The 23,834-nt window shown below is 41.0% G+C and overlaps 1 protein-coding gene across 1 annotated transcript in view; it reads left to right on the plus strand.

Annotated features, from left to right (window-relative positions):
- prima1 (proline rich membrane anchor 1) overlaps positions 1-12,679 on the plus strand; it is a 70,130-nt gene extending 57,451 nt beyond the window's left edge. The window contains exon 4 of the mRNA XM_029733377.1: positions 10,990-12,679. Coding sequence (XP_029589237.1) covers positions 10,990-11,089 — 100 coding nt within the window. The 3' untranslated portion in view covers positions 11,090-12,679. The remainder of the gene's footprint in view (positions 1-10,989) is intronic.
- The last annotated feature ends 11,155 nt before the right edge of the window (positions 12,680-23,834 follow it).

The raw sequence follows: 23,834 nt of genomic DNA on the forward strand, positions 1-23,834 counted from the left end.
CAAGACACAGAATTCTGTGGCCTTTTGCAAAACAGTAAATGCGTTTTCAAAATGTTTTTGCCTTCTCGAAACATAAATACATTCATCAAAACTACATTATACCATCAAACTTACAACTAGATTTATCAAAAGAACATGACTGCCTGCGAAAAGATCTTGAGTCCAAGCAGACAAAAATTCCAGTAGATCAATACATTTTCTTTGCAGTCACTAAATCATGATGATCATAATTGGAAGAATAACTATGCAAAGCTGCAGAATTATGGGCAATTACTCTCCTTTTATGCATATTCAAACAAACAATTTCATACACATCAAATCAAGTTGTGTTCTTGATCATTTAAAAAAATTAAAAGCACATTGTCTGCAGGATTCATTCATCGGTATCATCACAATCCTATTCCATGTATTCAATACAAGGGCTTGTTTGCTCATTGTTCTGTAGACGTTCCATTGGTGCACAGCAACAGTACCCACAATGTTGAAGATGATGACTTAGGAGTAACCCAAAGTTACTTAGAAGTGACCAACTGCATTCTCTGCATCTCAGCATTTCCGCAATATTGTAAAAAATCATAACAATGACAATCCCCTTTCCATATATTGTACATGGTATGACACTGATAGAATGATTTACAATTTTGTGCAGTAATGATTTAGAATATTGTGCAGTAATATTTTACAGATTTTCTGTAACAGTGATCACAATTGCACATATTTCTCTTTTTGTAACGGCTGTCTGAGGAAGAAGTGGACCAAAACGCGGCAGAGTTAGGGTTCGTCATATTTAATTAAACGAACACTATGCAATTTACAAAACAACAAAAACTGACAGCCAACACAGTCCTGTCAGGTACAAGCACAATGACATGAACAATTACCCACAAACCCACAAGGCAAAGTAGGCAACTTATGTGTGACTCCCAATCAGCCACAACCCTCTACAGCTGTGCCTGATTGGAAGTCACACGGCCAAAATTAATGAAACAATAAAAAACACACAGACTCTGCTGCCACGTCCTGACCCAACTACACCCTCTACTGGTCAGGATGTGACAGTACCCCCCCTCAAAGGTGCATACCCCGAAATGCACCTACACAAAACACAGAAAATCCCCAACAAAAATAAACACCTAAACAATAAGGGAGGGAAGGGAGGGTGGCTGCCGTCACCGACGGCACTGTGCTACACCCCCCCTCCATCAGGAGGTGGCTCCGGTTCTGGCCGTTCCGGGCAGTCGGGCCACTCTGGCAGTTCGGGGCAGTCTGGGCAGTCTGGCAGCTCGGGACAGTCTGGGCAGTCTGGCAGCTCGGGACAGTCTGGCAGCTCGGGACAGTCTGGGACAGTCTGGCAGCTCGGGACAGTCTGGGCAGTCTGGCAGCTCCGGACAGTCTGGGCCGTCTGGCCACTCCGGCAGTTCAGGGCCGTCTGGCCACTCCGGCAGTTCAGGGCCGTCTGGCCACTCCGGCAGTTCAGGGCCGTCTGGCCACTCCGGCAGTTCAGGGCCGTCTGGCCACTCCGGCAGTTCAGGGCCGTCTGGCCACTCCGGCAGTTCAGGGCCGTCTGGCCACTCCGGCAGTTCAGCGCAGTCTGGCCACTCCGGCAGTTCAGCGCAGTCTGGCCACTCCGGCAGTTCAGCGCAGTCTGACCTCTCTGACGACTGTTGACTGGCGGGCAGCTCTGACGACTGTTGACTGGCGGGCAGCTCTGACGACTGTTGACTGGCGGGCAGCTCTGACGACTGTTGACTGGCGGGCAGCTCTGACGACTGTTGACTGGCGGGCAGCTCTGACGACTGTTGACTGGCGGGCAGCTCTGACGACTGTTGACTGGCGGGCAGCTCTGACGACTGTTGACTGGCGGGCAGCTCTGACGACTGTTGACTGGCGGGCAGCTCTGGCGACTGTTGACTGGCGGGCAGCTCTGGTGACTGTTGACTGGCGGGCAGCTCTGGTGACTTGACTGGCGAGGCTGGGCTGACGCACTAGACTCCTGATGCGTGGGGCTGGTATTGGACTTGCCAGCCTGGAGACATGCACCTCCATGCTAGTGCGTCTAGCGGGAAACACCGGACCGAAAGGGCGCACTGGCGGTCTTGAGTGCAGGGTTGGCATCACCCCTTCCGGCTCGATGCTCCCCTTGCCCTGGCACCTGCGGGGCGCTGGTACTGGGCGAACTGGGCTGTGCGTCCGTATAGGCGAGATGGTGCGTACCACAGCGTAACATGGCGCCCTCCACCTCATACGCACCTCCCTGTAGTCACGGGTAGCTGGCTTACGGCTCTTCCCTGGCCTGGCCAAACTACCCGTGTGCCCCCCCCAAAAAAAATCTTGGGGCTGCCTCTCGGGTTTGAACGCTAGTCGTGTACCTCGGAAACGTTCCCGGTGGTTCCTCTGTCCAGCTGCCTCCGCTCTCCTGAGTGCCTCCACCTGTTCCCATGGGAGGCGATCCCTTCCGGCCAGGATCTCCTCCCAGGTGTAGGCTCCCTTGCCATCCAGGACGTCCTCCCATGTCCATTCCTCCTTTTTTCTCTTCCGCCGCTTGGTCCTGGTTTGGTGGTGGGTAATTCTGTAACGGCTGTCTGAGGAAGAAGTGGACCAAAACGCGGCGGAGTTAGGGTTCGTCATATTTAATTAAATGAACACTATGCAATTTACAAAACAACAAAAACTGACAGCCAACACAGTCCTGTCAGGTACAAGCACAATGACATGAACAATTACCCACAAACCCACAAGGCAAAGTAGGCAACTTATGTGTGACTCCCAATCAGCCACAACCCTCTACAGCTGTGCCTGATTGGAAGTCACACGGCCAAAATTAATGAAACAATAAAAAACACACAGACTCTGCTGCCACGTCCTGACCCAACTACACCCTCTACTGGTCAGGACGTGACACTTTTGATGAAAGCGATGTGTTATATTCTGTGAACAGAACACTTAACAGTGAATTTTGTATTCACTGATGAGATTTGTATATAAGGTTTTGCAAATGTTGGTCTAAGATATGTAAGTCAGGTACTAATGCAAGAAAAGTATCCGAAGTTCTGTAAATGTATTTGAGCATTTGAACAGTGCTGTTCTGCTATAGATACGTTTCAACAGATATCCACAGATTGCTTGTACGCGATTGAGAAAAACGGTATTGACTGAAAGGTACTACAGTGTGTAGTGTATTCTACAGTATACTACAAAATTATATAGTAAGCACTACACGATCGAGGGATACTACAGTGTGAGTATAGTATTCTACAGTATACTACAAAAACCTTTATTAAGCACTACGCAATTGAGTGATACTTCAGTTTGTAGTATAGTATTCTACAGTATACTACAAAAACTTTTATTAAGCACTACGCAATTGAGTGATACTTCAGTTTGTAGTATCGTTTTCTACAGTATACTACAGTTTACTGCAGAATACCATATAATTATATAGTAAGTATTATAGTATTCTATAGTAAACTGTAGTACTTTTTATGTGGGCTTGCTTGTTACCGGAGCAACCGCCAAAGACAGTACTTTTGCAAATGTCAAAAAAAATAAAAATTGCAAAAACACAATCTCACAAACACTGTCCATCCGGTTTCTACAAAGTGAGAGGCTTGCGTAAAAGGGTCTTGAAATATTTATGTCCACCTGCAATGTGTTATGAGCCACCTGTCATGTGTGTACTACACACTATCTATTATTGAGGGGCCAGAGCCGAGGGCACATTGAGGGCCCGTCTGTGTGCGGCCCTACGAGGGGGGCAGCTGGGTTATTTTTGGCCCCGAACTCAGCTCCGCAATGAAACATCCCCATGGTGCCATCCTGCACGCACAACGCTCTACCATACAACACACACACACACACTCCAAGTCTTATGTGGATGGATGGGGATTGCAGGTGCTAGCGAATACATTTCTAAAGAGAAGGGGGAGAGTTAGCACAGCACATTCCAAACTGGGACAGGCTAGAAATATAAATAGTAGAGTGGCCTTATTGGTTAGGAGTTCCCTGTCCAGGGATACTCTGTAGGTAATGTGAAATGTGAGTGTACATCCACACAGTAAATTACAGACTAAAAGGGCAGGAAAAAACTCACCAACACATTGCGGCTATAATTGCTAGCTACAGGTGACTGCCCAAATAAAATAAACACCCACATAAAGTCTCTTAATAGGGCGTTGGGCCACCACTAGCCATCAGAACTGCTGCAATGTGCCTTTGCATAGATTCTTCAAGTGTCTGGATCTCTATTGGGCAACTGGGCATTTTTATGCACTACATGACCCTAAGCATGATTGAATGTTAATTGCTTAATTAACTCTGGAACCACACCTGTGTGGAAGCACCTGCTTTCTACAATATACAGTACCAGTCAAAGGTTTGGACACACCTACTCATTCAAGGGTTTTCCTTTATTTTTAGTATTTTCTACATTGTAGAATAATAGTGAAGACATCAAAACTATGAAATAACACTTATGGAATCATATAGTAAAGTGTTAAACAAATCCAAATATATTTTATGTTCTTCAAAGTATCTACCCTTTGCCTTGATAACAGCTTTGCACATCTTGGCATTCTCTCAACCAGGTTCACAAGGTAGTCACCTGGAATGCTTTTACATTTTTTTATTTAACCTTTATTTAACTAGGCATGTCAGTTAAGAACAAATTCTTAATTACAATGACAGCCTAGGGCAGGTTAACTGCCTTGTTCAGGGGCAGAACAGATTTGTACCTTGTCAGCTCGGGGATTCGATCTAGCAACCTTTTGCTTACTGGCCCAACGCTCTAACCACTAGGCTACCTGCCACCCCAATTAACAGGTGTGCCTTGTTAAAAGTTAATTTGTGGAATTTCTTTCCTTCTTAATGCATTTGAGTCAATCAGTTGTGTTGTGACAAGGTAGGGTTGGTATACAAAAGATAGCCCTATTTGGTAAAAGACCAAGTCCATATTATGGCAAGAACAGCTCAAATAAGCGAAGAGAAACAACAGTCCATCATTACTTTAAGACATGAAGGTCAGTCAATGTGGAAGATTTCAAGAACTTTTAAAGTTTCCTCATGTGCAGTCGCAAAACCCATCAAGCGCTATGATGAAACTGGCTCTCACGAGGACCGCCACAGGAAATGAAGACCCAGAGTTACCTCTGCTGCAGAGGATAATTCATTAGAGTTACCTGCACCTAAGATTGCAGCCCAAATAAATGCTTCACAGAGTTCAAGTGACAGACACATCTCAACATCAACTGTTTAGAAGAGACTGGTCGAATTGCTGCAAAGAAACCACTACTAAAGGACACCAATAAGAAGAAGAGACTTGCTTGGTCCAAGAAACATAAGCAATGGACATTAGAACAGTGGAAAGCTGTCCTTTGATCTGATGAATCCAAATTTGAGATTTTTGGTTCCAAACACCGTGTCTTTGTGAGACGCAGAGTAGGTGAACGGATGATCTCCACATGTGTGGTTCCCACCGTGAAGGAGGGAAGGAGGTGTGATGGTGTGGGGGTGCTTTGCTGGTGACACTGTCTGTGATTTATTTAGAATTCAAGGCATACTTAACCAGCATGGCTACCACAACATTTTGCAGAGTTACTCCATCCTGCCTGGTTTGCGCTTCGTGGGACTATCATTTGTTTTTCAACAGGAAAATGACCCAACACACATCCAGGCCGAGTAAGGGCTATTTGACCAAGAAGGAGAGTGATGGAGTGCTGCATCAGATGACCTGGTCTCCACAATCACATGACCTCAACCCAATTGAGATGGTTTGGGATGAGTTGGACTGCAGAGTGAAGGAAAAGCAGCCAACAAGTGCTCAGCCTATGTGGGAACTCCTACAAGACTATTGGGAAAGCATTCCAGGTGAAGCTGGTTGAGAGAATGCCAAGAGTGTGCAAAGCTGTCATTAAGGCAAAGGGTGGTTACTTTGAAGAATATCAAATAGGAAATATATTTTGATTTGTTTAACACTTTTTTGGTTACTACAGGATTCCGTGTTATTTAATAGTTTTGATATCTTCACTATTATTCTACAATGTAGGAAATAGTACAAATAAAGAAAAACCCTTGAATGAGTAGGTGTGTCCAAACTTGACTGTTACTCTATTCTTTTTATCCCTCATTTACTCAAGTGTTTCATTTATTTTGGCAGTTACCTGTAGTTAGCGGTGTGTGCGTTAGTAGCAGACATTGTGTGGTGATGACGTCACCCGCCCTGAGACCTAGAAGTTCACTGGGTTTTCTAGGTCAGTGGTAGGACTGTACTCCATGAGTATGAAGTGTTGTTGTTTCGAGCCACCTGTTTTGAGCCCAGGTCAAGACAGGGAAGGGATCTATCCCAATAGGCAAATCTGACACGTCTTATTGATGTAATTTTTGGTTGATCAAAATAGACAACCATAATATGACATCTTTCCCTGGTTGGCTGGTAAAGTTGATTGTAATATGATTGATTATTTTATGTCTCCTCAACAAGAAAACCATCTTAAACAGTTTGTGCAAAATTTGGACGAACAGCCTTTTCACAGATTTGTCTGCTCAAAAATGTATTTAAATGTGGACACCCATGTCATAAAAGTTAATCTGGAAGTTCTGGAATTTACCAGAAGCATGGGAACTTACCATTACATTGCAAAAAACATGCTGCTGAACTCCTGAACTTTTCCAGAACTCACACTTTGAGAGGTGTTTTACAGTTCACTCATATCAATATCCCAATTTGAATTTCAACGAATCTCTGGTGGACGTCCTACAGTACATAAACATAAATGGTACCGTAGTTGTGTCATGATACAACGGGATACGTGTGATAACGAGCAGCATTAGTTCCGGTGCTTTGGACAAATCACGATTTCACAGGTGTTAGCATCTGTTGAATTTCAGAAGAGGAGGGGACATTTGGCCCATAGACTTGCCCGTGAATCACAAAGAGAGAGGGTGGTGCTCTTCGTCACGGTTCCTGATCTCTTCTCTTAACACATATGGACCCAGAACTTCACTGAGCATCTGACCAATTACACAAGACTTTAGTTCTGGGTTAACCAAGATTACATTTCAGTTATTATCCTGAATGTGTCATGCTGTCAGGTTTTTTATGCTTCTTTTCCTTTTTATGCTGCTGTAAAAAATAAAAAAATATTTGAGTAACGCTCAACATTGCATCTGTTTAATTGCTGGAAATGTTTATACATTCAAGCTCCAGGAAACATTAGTCTCTGTTTTGGGTCACAGTAGTATTTACTGCATAGTGTATCATTGTGTACATAGAGATAAGAAGTGCTGCACTTGTAAATGTTTACATGATCTCCATTTGCTGGTAATGGTGATTGAAGTCAGTGCTGTGACTGGAAGACATGTTTGCCTTACCACTTCCCTGTGAAGACACACACACACAAACAAACACACACACATACACACAGTCAACCAAGGCAGTCGCCAAGTCCTCTTAAGGACCATGGGAAAGGGTCTGGTCGCTGCTAGGACCTCAGTCTCAAGGTTTTGCAGTCCGTCAGGGAAAGGAGGAGAGGAAGGTTGAGTGTGTGTGAGTGTGCGTGTTTGCCAGCTGAGTCAGCCCAAATGAAAGGAGTGACACAGCGACTCTGCTGAATGCTAATTTCTTGACTCTCCCCCTGGCACGTTATGTAGGGCCCCAAGGCCCTGAACAGAGAGCCACCACAGAGCTGCCAGTTACAATGGGTATGGCTTGACCAGTGGCCAAAACAACAAAAACTACTACAGCCATCAAAATAACTACAGAACTTCTACTGCTGCCTATAGCCTACACATCTTGAGAAGGAAACTGGCTCATAAATGGCTTCTTTTTAAACAGATCAGGCAGTTTAGTCTACTTCTAACAGAGGCACAGGGACTTTCAACTTTGATATAGGCCCTACAACATTTGACTCACTACTTTGTAACTGAAGAGGGGACAACCAACAGAGGAGTGGCTTTTGGCCCCCTCAGCAGCCATTTTGTGGGGCTTGATAGTTCTCAGTTTCTCACTTGCTCAGGATGACTCCTTGAAAAAGACAGAGGGCTTACTAGCAGAGGGACAGGGGTGATGGTGTGATTAAATTAATCACAGACCCATGGCTTCTACTTGAGAATATTTATTCTGTGGTTGTGTCACTGACTCTGCCACTGAATGACTATATGGTCAGCAGAAGGAATTAGCGTTAGCCTTGACAATGAAAGACTGGGAGTTTCGTGCCCTGACTCATATTCAGCAATGATCCATGTTGTCTTCTCTAATGGACCCTGGTGTATGTATTAGGGTAATGACCCTTGGATGGCATGGTAGCCTGTAGCAGCAGAGTATGTTTGAAAGCATCCGGGGCCCTCAATTTGTGTGCTGTGAATTTCTTTGCTGTGAACATCAGTCTCTGGTACTGTACCATGCCTTAAATCGGTGTGTGAAGAAGGGCATGAAAGGGTAGGAGGCTGTTGCGGTCTGCAAAGATTGTCTCCTCACAAAAGATTTGACCTTTTAAATGGCTGACTGAGCTTACTGCATTTGAACAATTACAGTTAGCTCATCGTAAAGATTGCTCATAGTTTCTTCTGGCATCGTAAAGGATGCTCGTTCGTATAGACCCATTTCCTGTCCGTAACATGAAAAGTTCCGCGCGCAACTCCGAAACCTCTTTGTGTACCTAGCAGTGGATATGATCACATGCAATTTCAAATGCAGCTCGTGCAAGTTAACAAACACGTAATCACATGCTTATCGTCTACAACATTACAGATGTCATCAGAGGATTGATTACCTAGCAATCCAGTGAGGCATAGTAAAATATCACAAATAGAGTAATAGAAGAATAATATTATTGTTGAACATAGCTATAGCCAACAGTTTTGCGTGTTTTCATGGTCATCACTCGCTCACTGTTAAGTTTGTCAAGGTCCCAGCGTTAGCTATCCTGCTACAGAGCTTGTTGATGTTGGGATGTGCGCGCATCACTCGAATGTGATGTTTGATGATAAACAGAAAATGGTACTAAACCCCAAGTCCTTGAGGATGGGCCATATTCAATCAAAATCATGTTTGGAGGACAGATGGCCTGGCTACAGGACGTGTCTCATCCACCCATCCCTGAGGGACCCAGATTGTTTTTACAGTATCACGACAAATGAGCAAAAGCATTCCCGACCATTGCTGAAACACTGATAGAGGTACTACCCCAGATAAGTAGTGGGGAAAGTGACTGGATTAATGTGTATGGGCTGAGTGGCTTCAGAACTGAGAAAGTTTCCCATTAGTTTGTTTTTAAGGGTTTCAGACAGACCGAGGCCTTGTATCCCAAAACCGTCACCAGGCAAAGTTGAGATACCTCACCCTCCATATGCTGATTAAGTATGGGGTGAAAAATTATAATGCCAACAAAGGTGATTGTCTCACACTACAGCTACGTATGAGGAGCATATAGTCATTTTCAGTGTCTTTCCCTGAAAAGCAGACACCATATCCAGACTTTATTCTGGTTGAAAAAGCCGAGATCTTAAAGAGATCTGTATGTCCATCTTATTTTACTGTTACCATTATGGACACAGCATGACGGTCCACATCATCTAAAAGTGACATTATGGGGAGAACGATCACAGAGCCCTCCCAGGACCTCCTGGACACATTGATCAAGCCCAGTCTTGCCATCCCTGCAGGGACCCATAATTGAGTTATTTGGGTCCTTGCCTGAAAGGGTCACATATCTTGGATCTCTTAATTAGGGGAGCGACAGGATGGGTAGGTTGAGTTAGGGAAGGAGGCCACTGTGTTCGCTCACGGGGCCATTAAAGGCGGCAGAAAGTCATTTGGAGAACAGGATAACTCACTTTGATGACCCTCAGCAGCTGTGAATCAGCCACTGCAATATACTGCTCACTGGCTGCATTATACCAGGCCCAGCTCTAAGCTCTCCAGGTCTAAGCTCTCAAACGCTGGTGGCCATTTTTTATTCATATTTACAAATTAAAGATGTTGTGCGGATAGTCTTAACTATCCGCAGGTAAGTATACCTCTTGGGAGAAGTGTGTTTGTCACATTTTCCATTTAGATGCCATTATTTTATTTTTTTAGATTAGATAAGTTTAATGTGTCACATGCATTAAACTCTGACTAAATCCTTTTGCACAGCCAGTAACTTACACAATAGTATGTTTATGGTTTAGATAGGCCTTCCTACAATCATAATATTTAATGGCTTTCGTAACCAACTCCTGTGTGATTTTTGTTTTAATCACAGTGCTTTTCAACATAATAGTAGGTATACAGTAGCTTGGATTCTATTAGCTATTGATCTCAAGACCTTCAGATCTTTTGGTAGAAAAGACAAGTGATGTGCGCATTGGCTTCAGTGGAGGGCAATAGAAGATGTTACACACCTCCTCATTTCTGAAGCTGCAGATTCTGCAGAGTAGTGTCGGATGGTATGATTGGTTGACTGAGGTTTGCTCACTTCCATCCAGTTTGGCTACTTTCCATGCTAGCATTTGTTAGAATGGTAATGGATTTGATAGGCTATATGTAGTATTCTGTGCATGGCTAGCCAACTAGCTAGCCTTGTCTAGTAAGATGAGTGTTGCTGGCAAACTAACAAGTTGGCAGGCTAGCTAGCTGCTGTAGCTGCAGTAATAGTAAGGTAATAGCTATAAGTAATTGTAAACAATTTGAACCTAGCTAGCTTGCTAGCTTCATTGTATCCATCTGCGGTCAAAATAATATTCTCCCCACTTGTGTAGTAAGCATAAATATTTTGAAGCTTGTGGAGGGTGCATGCACATTTCACTTTTGACTTGTGACCCGTTGGCCAACGCTTGTCTTCTCTACCATAAATGTGGATATACTCTTCAGAATCAATTGATTTCAAATGCACCAACAAGGGAGTGAAAGGACACAGACGCAAGACATAGAACAACTGTATGCATCAGATGTAGTCACAGGAGCAGTACTGTTCACATGTTGACATCTGATTATTTTTGTCACCTGTGTCATAGGAAACCCCTACGGAAGGAGGAGAATGGAACAAGCCGAGGGGAGTACGCCATGAGCTCGCGCAGCAAGAAGACGGTGGACACCAACAACACAGGGGTGTAGGAAGTGCCCAGATAGAAGGACCACGGCAACCACAACCCCAAACCACTAGAAATGACAAGAAGCCCTCCTTGACTTTGAGAAGGCAGGGGGGCTGGTTGGAGGGAGAGTATGAACTTGCAACCCAACAGCGAATCATGCTTCAGGCCATTATGGGAACATATGAAAGAGAGCTTGGCTGAAATAGGTCTGTGAAAGAGAATAGCATTGATAAATATATGAATCCGGGTTTGGAACTCAGTAGCTGACTCCTTCACACGCAGGGCTTGAGGGCTTAGCACTGGAAGCCTTAACGGGATGGCTCGTCTAGTGTGGACTCGATGTCTAGCGGGCACTCGATAACAGCTGCCAGCACATTGGCCAAATCTGTAAGTCCATACATCACCTTGGAGACCCCTAAGTGGACAGAAGCGACACAAAATACAGAGGATAAATAATCGCATGCACTTTCTGTTGAATGCAATGATTTCTGTCTTTCTCTTTCTGCACTTCCCGCAACCCTCCACATTTCATTGTCTTGTTCCCCCCCTTCCCCTTCCTCTCCTCCCTCTGAAGGTTTCTTGATGACTAAGGCACAAATCAGCCTTTTGTTAATTGACATTCTCCTTGAAACACAAAATCATGTTGATGGACAAGGATTGCAGTGGTCTGTACACCAAAATATGACAAAAGAAGAACTGTCATGGTGAAGAATTCAGTGTATTGCTTTTGGTCTCTGACTATGCAATTTGAAAGGATATGAGATATGTTCCCAAGGGTTGTTTCCTTATTATGAAAATAGGACGCGAGAGTATCCAATGCCGATCAGTTATGGATTCTGTTTAGTGCTTTCCGACGCAGATCTGCATTTTAATTTCTGTAGTATGTGTACTACAGTATGTCTAGGCTATGTTAATCAATGAGAGAACTCATAGAAATACACATATGTGACTCAAAGAGTTTCTACAGGGGCTATATTCAATGTGGATTTAGCAATATGACATCATGATGCACAGCGGAGCGCCTTCCTGCTTACAGAAATGTGGGCATGCCTCAAGAGGGGGCTCAAATTGGGACGAGCCAATAGCGGCAGTCTTTCAAGTTTGTTCGTTAGTTATTGCTTTTGGCGGCAGCGTAGCCTAGTGGTTAGAGTGTTGGACTAGTAACTGAAATGTTGCAAGATCAAATCCCCGAGCTGACAAGGTACAAAACTGTTATTCTGCCCCTAAACAAGGCAGTTAACCCACTGTTCCTAGGCCATCATTGAAAATAAGAATTTGTTCTTAATTAACTGACTTGCCTAGTAAAATGAAACATTTAAAAAAATTGCCCCGCTGTGTATGATGATGCAATATTGCTGAGTCTACCTTTAAGAAAGGTAGAATTAACTTTTTTATTTTATTTATAATTATGTTACCCCAAAAAATGCATTCCAAAAATGCATTCTGTACTTGTTTTGCTCTTTTGTCAAAGTCTCTATTGTAAAGTTTGGCTCCAAGATTCAGTCTTCTGGATTTGGGTTAATGACCTACACCTTAAATGCACTGAAAACTTTGGATGTTAGCTTTGCCTGTGGGCTTTCCACCCTTAAAACCTGTTGAGGCCAGGGGGCAGGATCTAATCCCGGTATTGGGATTCATTGTCATGTGACCATGGCGGGGAATTCAAAACTGCAAGAGTAATCATTTCAAATAATCAAATAATCAACTATTTTCCTCCATTTGAAAGATATATCTCCTAAATCTAACCACGCTGTCCGATTTTCAGAGGCATTACGGAGAATGCATAAAGTTAGGTTATGTGAGGAGAGTACATTGACAATAGCTGCGTGTAATGTTTAGCCAATTCAAAGAAGGGCATCAACAGACAGAAAACTAGCTAGAATTATGCACTTACCTTTGACAATCTGCATCAGATGACACTCATAGGACATTATGTTATACAATACATGCATTTTTAGTTCCATCAAGTTCATATTTATATCCAAAAACAGCATTTACAGTCGCGGTGAAATTCAGAATTTTTTTCGGCTCGAATGCTCCCAGTGAATCCAGCATTACAAATCACGGAATTACTATTCGAAAACATTGGTAAATTATAATATTGTCATTCAAAGAATAATATATTATCATCTCGTAATTGCTACCGAATGGCCAGATCTCAAAATAACTTTACTGGGAAATCACATTTTGCATAAACTGGGTACTATGCTAACAACAATAAGCTATATGCTAAGCTAAGCTAAGCTATACCGTTAGCATTAGCATCATCTAATATCGATAATAACATTCTAAATATCCCCTTACCTTTGATTATCTCCATCAGAAGGCGCTGCCAGAGATCCCAGGTCCAGAACAAATGTGGTTTCTTTTGACAAAGTTCATAATTTATGTCCAAATAGTTAGCGTTCAGTAGGCTCCCACAAAATGAGGTGGGCAGTGTAAAGTCACGTCGAAAAGCTAAAGAAAACCTAGTAAATAATCTATTTACGTTTGTTTAAACATGTCAAACGTTGTTTAGCATTAATCTTTTGGTCCATTTTTAACGTGAAACATCAGTAAACATCAGTAATATTTTCACACAACCTATCAAGTGTCTAGAATAAACGATAATGACAAAGGCACTCTTCTCAGATTCATGCGCAGGCGCAAAAAATGAAGTGATGACGTGTCAACTTGTAAGCTTTCTAATTCGGTCTGTATTCATGACAGATGCTTCCAACAACTTTCTAAAGATCGTTGACATCTAGTGGAAGCCGTAGGAGTTGCGAACTGAATCCTTTCTCACTGTGGTATCTTTAAAACAATGACACTAAATAGTACAGTCACAAAATTCTCATTTTTTTAAATCTATTTTTCACAGGTTTTTGCCTGCAATATGAGTTTTGTTATACTTACAGACACCATTCAAACTGTTTTAGAAAATTCAGAGTGTTTTCTATCCAAACCTAAACAATAATATGCATATTCTAGCTTCTGAGTTGGTGTAGGAGGCAGTTAAAAATGCGCACATATTTTTTTCCAAAATTCTCAATACTGCCCCCTGGCCTCAACAGGTTTTAACAAAGCCAGGGTTCAGCATTTCATTAATGGCTAACCTGCAGTTCCTAAATATCTAAAGGACAGTTATAAAATTACTGTGCGGGAGGGGCGCGCCAAAATAAGGGAGGGGTGTGTAACTTTTTTTTTTGCTTTGGGGAGGGTTGTGTCAATTTTTATTGGGCACAGGGGAGGGTATTGCATTTTTCCTCTGGTTTACATTTGCTGTTTTGCAGGTTTTCCTATATAATTTGGTCCATCCTAGCAAACTTTACCCATCTGCTTGCATGCGCCTACCCTATCAAGGGGTTTTGGTACTTTCCTTATACACTAGCCTACGCCACAGTACCCACATTGGTTGCCGCCGTTGGCTCTGGGCTCATATTCGTCACACTCGTCACACCTTTTATATTTGCCTCTCCAAAGGCCACAAGACAACATGTTTTTCAGAATAAGCCAGATTTCGAGTGCTTCCATGAAAGCTTTGTGGTGCAGAAACGTGAAGCGGAAGCCACGGTGCAATCAATCAGGAGGTGGACAGCACATGGTGATGAAATTATGCTAAATTTAGTAATTCATTTCAACTAATGAACTAACAACAACAGATCTTTGTGTTGAAGCCTATTTCTTCCTATTTAAGAAATAAAAGGTAGGCCTACCTGTTTTAACAGACGAAATTAAAGGCTATCCATAGATTTGTCGGCCAATTCCTCCAATAGTGTCACCAATCCTTAAATACCTCTGTGTCCGTGAATGGCTTGGTCTGTTAAGTTAAAACCAGTGCTCGAATTGAAGGGGTAGGCCTATGTGAGGGTATGCCATAGCCTACTTTCTTGTTAAAGAAACTGGCAAAAATCATACCCCTTGTTAGCTTAAGATTTTGAAGAAATTAAAACGCATTCTGCATATATAAAGTGACTTTATAATAATGTTTTTCTCCCCGATGCTTTATGCTAGAAACAAGCTGCAAAATGCCCAAAGACGCAACTCCGATGCATATGGGGAATATCTTTGGTTTATCTCTGTCATTCAGAGGTTGAGCTATGAAGTTTTATAGCCAAGAATATTTTTGTTTTTACTTTGCTTGGGAAGTAATCTAATAGGCCTACAATGTGTAACTCTGTCGCTACCAATTGAGCTATTCACTTTCTCTAAAAGGGAAGATTTTTAAACCCAGGCAGTTTTTAGGGATGCGCTTGTGACCTTCTCTTGTTGGGTTAAGCCATGGAAGAGCAGCCAGCAGTTAAAGCTTACATTTTTTCTGTCTGGGGTGGCAAGTAGGCTACAATGCTTAGAATCATATGACATCTTAGATTTCATTATTTGCAAACAGCGACAGTTTAGTTGCAAACAAGACACACTGGTTTAGCATCGGAGAAATGTGGTAAGATTAATACATATCTCTCTGTTCATTCTTCCCTGAAACTTCTATTTTCTAAATCGGCCTTTCTTTTGGGACATTTTGGGAGCGACAGTTTCTCTTGCAACCAAGCTGATTGTTTTGAGCTAATAAAAAGTAGGGTAGGCTACCTGTTTTTCCCCAATCAACGCACAGATAAATAGACATAAGCTACAAAACTAATTCACTAGAGACATTTTGGGCTCTATTCAATCTGTAACGCTGAAGCATGACAGATTCTGCGATTGAATTGTAAAGGTAATTTTCGATTGAGCTGACGAATGCAGAGTTTACCGGGAACATTGCCTTTAAATTTCAATCACGATGTAAAGCTGAACTTCCACGATGCAGATTAAATAGAGCATTTTATCTACATGAGTATGTTATTGTCATTGAATTAGTGATGTACTAAACAGATGTGTTCAAAATGGTGTTCAAAATAGTGTAGGCCTATGAATTGGGCTGCTATTATATTATGTTCTGGCCTGACGACTATTAGCTCAGAAAAACTGATATTAAAAAATACATTTTGCTAATTTCTTCAGTACATTGACATTGACTAGAATTGCATGAAATGTGTTTATAAAAGGTACTTTTTTGAATCTGACCTGCAAATACGATGATAGATGCATGCACCCCCTGATGGTATTAAGGAGGTAGGACTACTTTGTCACTATTACTGTGGTTGTAATCATTATTTTGAGTTAATTCAATGAAGGGGGAGGGTATTTAATTATTTTCAATTACAAGGGGAGGGTCATGTGAAAATATGTTTTACGTTGGGGAGGGGGGTGCATTTTAAAAAAAATGTTATGTTAATGACGTCTCTAGTTGGACCCCCCCTCCCATGCAGTCATTTTCTAACGGTCCCTAATTGCTACCGCGGTAAATTACTCCACCTACATTATGTCTGGTACTGCATTGTTTTCAAGGTGTGTTTCCTAAAAGCATTGTAGCTAACATGGTTGATTATTTCTCAAAGTCAATGTACCCGATATCGTCATGAATTAAATGTCATGCTCAAATCATCCCAATGTCTCCAAAAGGGATTGTGTAGCTCAATGACTTGGTTAGAAGTTAGAAGTCATTGTTAATATTGCATTTGATTGGAAAATGCTGTAAGTCGATAGTGGTCAGTAGATGCATAAGCAAACTGATTACGGTTAGGAAACAAACATGTCATTTTGTAATTTGGTTGTACTATCCCTTTAATCTACGTAAACATTGGGAACATTTTGACGTGTATATATATATATTTTTGCCAAATGATCTGCCCGTGGTTAGATCAAAAAGTTATATTTCTTCTGAAGAGTGATTCTTCCAATCCCCCTCTCCCTAAGGATACACAGCTTTAGTGGGCTGTAGGGAAGTGGGTCATAATGGGTTAACATGCTGAAATTCAACATACATTAAAATCAAACATTTATTCACATCAGAAGAAGAGTAAAATACAATGATAACAGAGCTCATAGATCATCATCTTGCACACAAAGCTAACAGTCTGTATGTCCAAGCTGTCCTTCCTTCTTCATTTCATGCTAAAAAAGAAACCATACTGGACACACTCATTGCATAGTCTATACCTACAGCCCATACCTACAGTTAATTCCACTACATGAACATAGTTATGTATTATAATGTACAAAATAAGTATAACAAAAATAGCATGAATGTAAATATCAGTATTTAAGACTTGTCTTCTTGACTGTTTATCGTGTGTACAGAGTAAATAACATACTGTATGTTTATAGGATTAAATATTAAGAAACAAAATGTTGATATGCTACCAGTCTGAGTTGAGTAAATGTTGTTGTGTGTCTGGAACAAGCCATTAATGTATATTTGAGTAATTAAAGGTTGTTGCACAATGTATGCATCACATACCAAAACAATAAATATATACATATATATTGTGCATTGAACTAATTTAAATTGCAACCTGCTGACTTTTTTTAGTTTTCAATAAAATTGTACTATTGAATATGATCTATTGTCAGTTTGTTCCATATTGCTTCCTCAATGAATCCAAGACTGTATGGAACGTTGTTGGAGGGATGGTACTGTTTCCAATCAATCAGGGCTCGACCCTTTGAAAACGCATTGTGCACATTTCTCTCTGATATCAATGCATGTTTTAATAAACCCACAAAAAAATCGCTAATTGGGATTTGGCCCTGAAAAACTTGATGAACACAACGTTGGAAGGGCACAGACAGTCTATTCAACGTCTATTCCACGTTTGTAACTTCATTCAAATGACCTGGAAACAACGTTTATTCAACCAGTGTGTGCCCAGTGGGTACTTACTTTTCGTCCTCAAGGCCCTCTATATACAGGCATTTATTGCAACAGGCTTTTTATGTGTGCTTTATTCCTTTGCATTGTACAATATAGGCTTTGTATTGCTTTACGACTGATTGCATTAACGCACTTCAAGGAAACCTGTACAGGTCGCAGGAGTTAACCAGTTAAATGTAACTAAATGTAATCTAAAATGTAATGTATGTAATCCCCTCCCCAAAAGTAATTATTTATCATGAGAGGGCCATAAACAATAACTAGTAATGCTGCATACTCTAAGAAAGGTTTAAACCTCTCTGGTCATTTTTTTATATATAAATTGCTGAGGTGTAGTCACTATAGAGGACACAAGTTGAAATATATATATGTAGAAATATTACATATTTCATTTGATGTATTTACTATTCAACAAAACTGTATGAATAAGGCTTGGAGTGACTTATATGCTTTCTAAATATAGTATAATCTGGGTCGGCTCCAGGCATAAGCAACATAAGCGGCTGATTAGGGCCCCCGGCTGTTCTGAGGGCAAAAGAGGGTGTAACTCAATATTAGGAAGGTGTATTTTATGTGGTTGAAAATGAAATACTGTCAGCTTTTATGTTGCTGAAAGAAATTGCACGTTTAGGCTACACAACAGGTCCCTAAACGCGCAATTGCATTCTCTTAAGATTATGAAAGGAATAAATAATGTTTCTCAGCTCCTGTTCCCAAGACAAAATGTACATGTGGTCTATAATTTTACTGCGAGGAACACCTAATTCTGCAGGAGTTAATATTATAATATGCTACATGTGAGGCTTACAAACTATTCCAAATATTAGGCCATACAGTGCCATTTGATAAATGCAAAGAGATGTCACTTTAAAAAAAAATTAAAAGAAAGTGTTATGAATGACATTCGGGGATTGTCCTTCATTCATAGTTAGTTGTTTTATAATTTCATTATATTCAGGCTTTTTGCTGGTAATAAGCCTTCGCTGTGTCTTGGACACTGGTGATCAGCATAAACTAAAGCAAAATCAGCATCAAGTCACAACATGCTGGCTTCTAAAGTGATCTTTAATTTCTATTGGAATTCAGCCAGAGTGGATAATCTGCATTCAGAATGACTGCCAGGGATAGAAAAATGCATAAATGAGACTACCTAAACCAGAACAACCATTTCAGTAACGGGTTCAATTGGATTAGTTTAGAAGAATGTATGTTATTTATCTTTGTGTAGCAAAATATACAATAATTGATTCATTAATCAATCAGTGTACATGCAAAAACACAGATACTAAAACAATTCTAAAAATGAAACTGCAGAATAGCATGCTGAGAAATATGATAATGATGGCCGTGGTTTTGCAGACCATTTGGGAGCCAACCTCACAACCTCTGTAGCCTGAATTTCCTGATACACCGCTGGAGAGTATGATAAAGATTATTAAAACATTAGAACCTATAGATATTCCCTCATTTGTCCCTATTGGGGAACCCTTTTGGGTGTCACGTAGAACCCTTTGATTTTTTTAGAACCCTCTCCCAAGGAACCCTCGTGGGTTCTTCATTTTGTCCCTGTAGGGGAACCCTTTTGGGTTCTACATAGAACCCTGTCATGAAGAACTCTCTGGTTACAGAGTTATGTCATTTGTCCCTAATGGAGGAACCCTTTGGGGAGCCATTGATCTGTCCCTGTAGGGGAAGCCTTTTGAGTTCCAACCCTGTCACGAAGAACCCCTGGTTCCAGGTAGACCATTTGCAGGTTCTACAGTTATACTTATAGTATATAGTATATGTGCGTATGGCAGACACTGTAAACAATTACCTGTAATTTGACAGTAAGTTACCAGCTACTGAGTTGCAGTAAAAATACAGTATTTTTACAGTTGAGTTTTATTGTTGTAAAATGAATTGTTGTTTACCTTACTTTCACTGCACTTTGAAATGTAGGTAGGGGCAATGTGCTGGTGGGGGCACATTAGCATATTTGGCGGCATGGTCTAAAACAATGTATCCTAACCATTCCCAAATTTTGAGTGTGTGGATATACAGTGCCTTTAGAAAGTATTCATACCCCCTGACTTATTCCACATTTTGTAGTGTTACAGCCTGAATTCAAAATGGATAAAATCTATTTTTTTCTCTCACCCATCTACACAAAATATCCAATAATAACAAAGTGAAACAAATTATTTATAATTTTTGCAAATGTATTGAAAATTAAATACAGAATTATCTCATTTACATAAGTATTCACACCCCTGAGTCAATACTTTGTAGAAGCACCTTTGGCAGCGATTACAGCTGTGTCTTTCTGGGTAAGTCACTGGAATGTGCAACATTGTTTCATTTTTTTATTTTATTTCACTTTAATTTAACCAGGTAGGCTAGTTGAGAACAAGTTCTCATTTACAACTGCGACCTGGCCAAGATAAAGCAAAGTAGTGCAACACAAACAACAACATAGAGTTACACATGGAATAAACAAACATACAGTCAATAATAAAATAGAAAAAGTCTATATACAGTGTGTGCAAATGAGGTAGCATAAGGGAGGTAAGGCAATAAATAGGCCTTAGTGGTGAAATAATTACAATATAGCAATTAAACACTGGAGTGATAGATGTGCAGAAGATGAGTGTGCAAGTAGAGATACTGGGGTGCAACGGAGCAAAAAAATTAAATAAATAACAGTATGGGGATGAGGTAGTTGGATGGGCTATTTACAGATGGGCTATGTGCAGGTGCAGTGATCTGTGAGCTGCTCTGACAGCTGGTGCTTAAAGCTAGTGAGGGAGATATGAGTCTCCAGCTTCAGTGATTTTTGCAGTTCGTTCCAGTCATTGGCAGCAGGAAGGAAGGAAAGGCGGCCAAACATTTGCCCATTATACATTTAAGCTCTGGAGGTTGGTAGTTCATTGGTAGTTCATCATTGCTAGATTACCATTTTCAGGTCTTGCCATAGATTTTCAAGTAGACTTTAGTCAAAACTGTAACTCAGCCACTTCTTGGTAAGCAATTCCAGTGTTGATTTGGCCTTGTATTTTAGGTTACTGTCCTGCTGAAAGGTGAATTAATCTCCCAGTGTCTGGTGGAAAGCTAGAATTTTGACTGTGCTTAGCTCCATTCAGTTAATTTTTATCCTGAAAAACTCCCCAGTCCTTAACGATTACAAGCATACTCATAACATGATGCAGCCACCATTATGCTTGAAAATATGGAGAGTGGTTCTCAGTAATGTGTTGTATTGGATTTGCCCGCAAGATAACCCTTTGTATTCAGGTAATTGTTTTGCTATTTTTTTGTAGGATTACTTTATTGCCTTGTTGCAAACAGGATGTATGCTTTTGAATATGTATATTCTGTACAGGCTTCCTTCTTATCACTATGTCAATTAGGTTAGTATTGTCGAGTAACTACTGTACAATGTTGTGGATCCTCAGTTTTCTCCTATCACAGCCATTCAACTCTGTAACTGTTTTAAAGTGATCATTGGCCTCATGATGAAATCCCTGAGCGGTTTCCTTCCTCTCCGGCAGCAAGTTAGGAAGGACGCCTATTACTTTTAGTGACTGAGTGTATTGATACACCATCCAAATTTTAATAACTTCAACATGCTCAAAGGGATATTCAATGTCTTTTTTTACCCACCTACAAATAGCTACCCATCTTTGGGAGGCATTGGAAAACCTCTGTTCTTTGTGGTTGAATCTGTGTTTGAAATCATGTTTAACACTATTATTGCACACAGACTAAGTCCATGGAATTTATTATGTGACTTATTAAACACATTTTTACTTCTGAACTTATTTAGGATTGCCATAACAAAGGGTTTGAATACTTATAGGCTCAAGACATTTCAGCTTTTCATTTTTAATAAATGTAAAAAATATATAAAAAGTATAACTCCACTTTGACATTATGGGGTATTGTGTGTAGAAGGCGCTGTATGTTATTGGTAATAAAGATGTACTGTACCTGGTGGCACTGCATAAACATGAATGCACTTCCGCCCAAATAAATGCCCAAAGCCTTGATGCACACTGGTGTTGTCAGATAATCAGATGATTATTGACTTGATTCTGGGCAACTTTTAGCAAAGTGAATAAGTGAATTCTTGCCATTAAATCTGTGACCAATCTTACTCTTGCCCACAGACCTGGTGGCACAGCAGTAAATAACCCACTCAATAACCTTTTTTTGTCTATGCTGGTCAAGCTGGTCTGCAAAACCATGCATCATTATTATATTTCCCAGCATGCTGTATTGCAGGTAGATTTTTAGAATTGTTTGTTTCAATATCTGTGTTTTTGCATGTACATTGATTAATTAATCAATTAATGTATCTTATTCTACACAAAGATGAATAACATACATTTTTCTCAACTAATCCAATCTGTTAGTTCGATTTATTGCACTCGTTACTGAAATAGTTGTTCTGGTTTAGATTGTTGGCTATCCCCACTCTAGTGATGGGAAGATTGGATCCTTTTACTGACTCTTTCGATTAATTGATGCCCAGAGCACTCGAAATAGTCATGATTCTACAAGACTCTCATTCACATCTTCTTTACCATACAGGGATTATTGATGCTGTCATTTGTGACTGGGACGTAAATGCGTGCTTTTCAACAATGCACATTTTTGATTGCTTGGCATACAAAATACAATAATTTATTGGTACATTTGAAAAGAGGTCTAGTTGTGGCCGCAACCAGACTAGTTGGTTCTTCAAAGATGTGTTCATCATAACATTCAATAATAAATTAATTACATTAATTAATGAGATCAATTATCAGTTCTAAACATGTATTTTTCTTCTCTATGCTGCCTGCAGCATGATCTATTTTGCTTGAGAGCATATATGACACCCAGTTATTGGTCGGAATACGTCTCCGATGTGGAGGATTGCGTATTAATCCTGCTGTAGAATTCATTGCAGCCAGCAGGTCAAACAAATGACAAAAATGTGTCACTCAGAAAAACAAATCATGACTCTCGAGTCAGTAAAAAGAGTAGTTCAAAAAGAACAAATCGTTCATAAACTGCATGTCACTACCCCACTCAGGCTGGATTCCAATAGGAATTAGACATCACTTTGTAAGCCAGCTTGATGCTGGTTTTGCGGGTGACCAGTATATGCTGGTATGCTGGTGACCAGCTTAAACTGGTCACTAGTGTCCAAAACACAGTGAAGGCTAGTCACCAGCAAAAACACAGTGAAGGCTGGTCACCAGCGATAACAAACCAAAGGCTGGTCACCAGCGAAAGCACAGCAAAGGCTTGTCACTAGCGAAAAACACAACAAAGGCTGGTTACCAGCGAAAACACAACGTAGTCTGTTCACCAGTGAAAACACAATGAAGGTTGGTCACCAGCGAAAACACAACGTAGTCTGTTCACCAGTGAAAACACAATGAAGGCTGGTCACCAGCGAAAACACAACGTAGTCTGTTCACCAGTGAAAACACAATGAAGGCTGGTCACCAGCGAAAACACAACATAGTCTGTTCACCAGTGAAAACACAATGAAGGCTGGTCACCAGCGAAAACACAACGTAGTCTGTTCACCAGTGAAAACACAATGAAGGCTGGTCACCAGTGAAAACACAATGAAGTCTGTTCACCAGTGAAAACACAATGAAGGCTGGTCACCAGCGAAAACACAACGTAGTCTGTTCACCAGTGAGAACACAATGAAGGCTGGTCACCAACGAACACACAACGTAGTCTGTTCACCAGTGAAAACACAATGAAGACTGGTCACCAGCGAAAACACAACATAGTCTGTTCACCAGTGAGAACACAATGAAGGCTGGTCACCAGCGAAAACACAACATAGTCTGTTCACCAGCGAAAACACAACAAAGGCTGGTCACCAGTGAAAACACAATGAAGTCTGGTCACCAGCCTATGCTGGTCTATGCTGTATGTTTCAGCAGGGTTAACAGGGGACATGACTGTATACTTTTAGATTTGAAAGAATAGTTTCATGCTGTGGGAAATGGCACATTCCATGTTCTCACTTCCAATGGCTTAAACA

This window comes from Salmo trutta, chromosome 35, assembly GCF_901001165.1.
Source record: "Salmo trutta chromosome 35, fSalTru1.1, whole genome shotgun sequence".
In the NCBI taxonomy this organism is placed as follows: Eukaryota; Metazoa; Chordata; class Actinopteri; order Salmoniformes; family Salmonidae; genus Salmo; species Salmo trutta.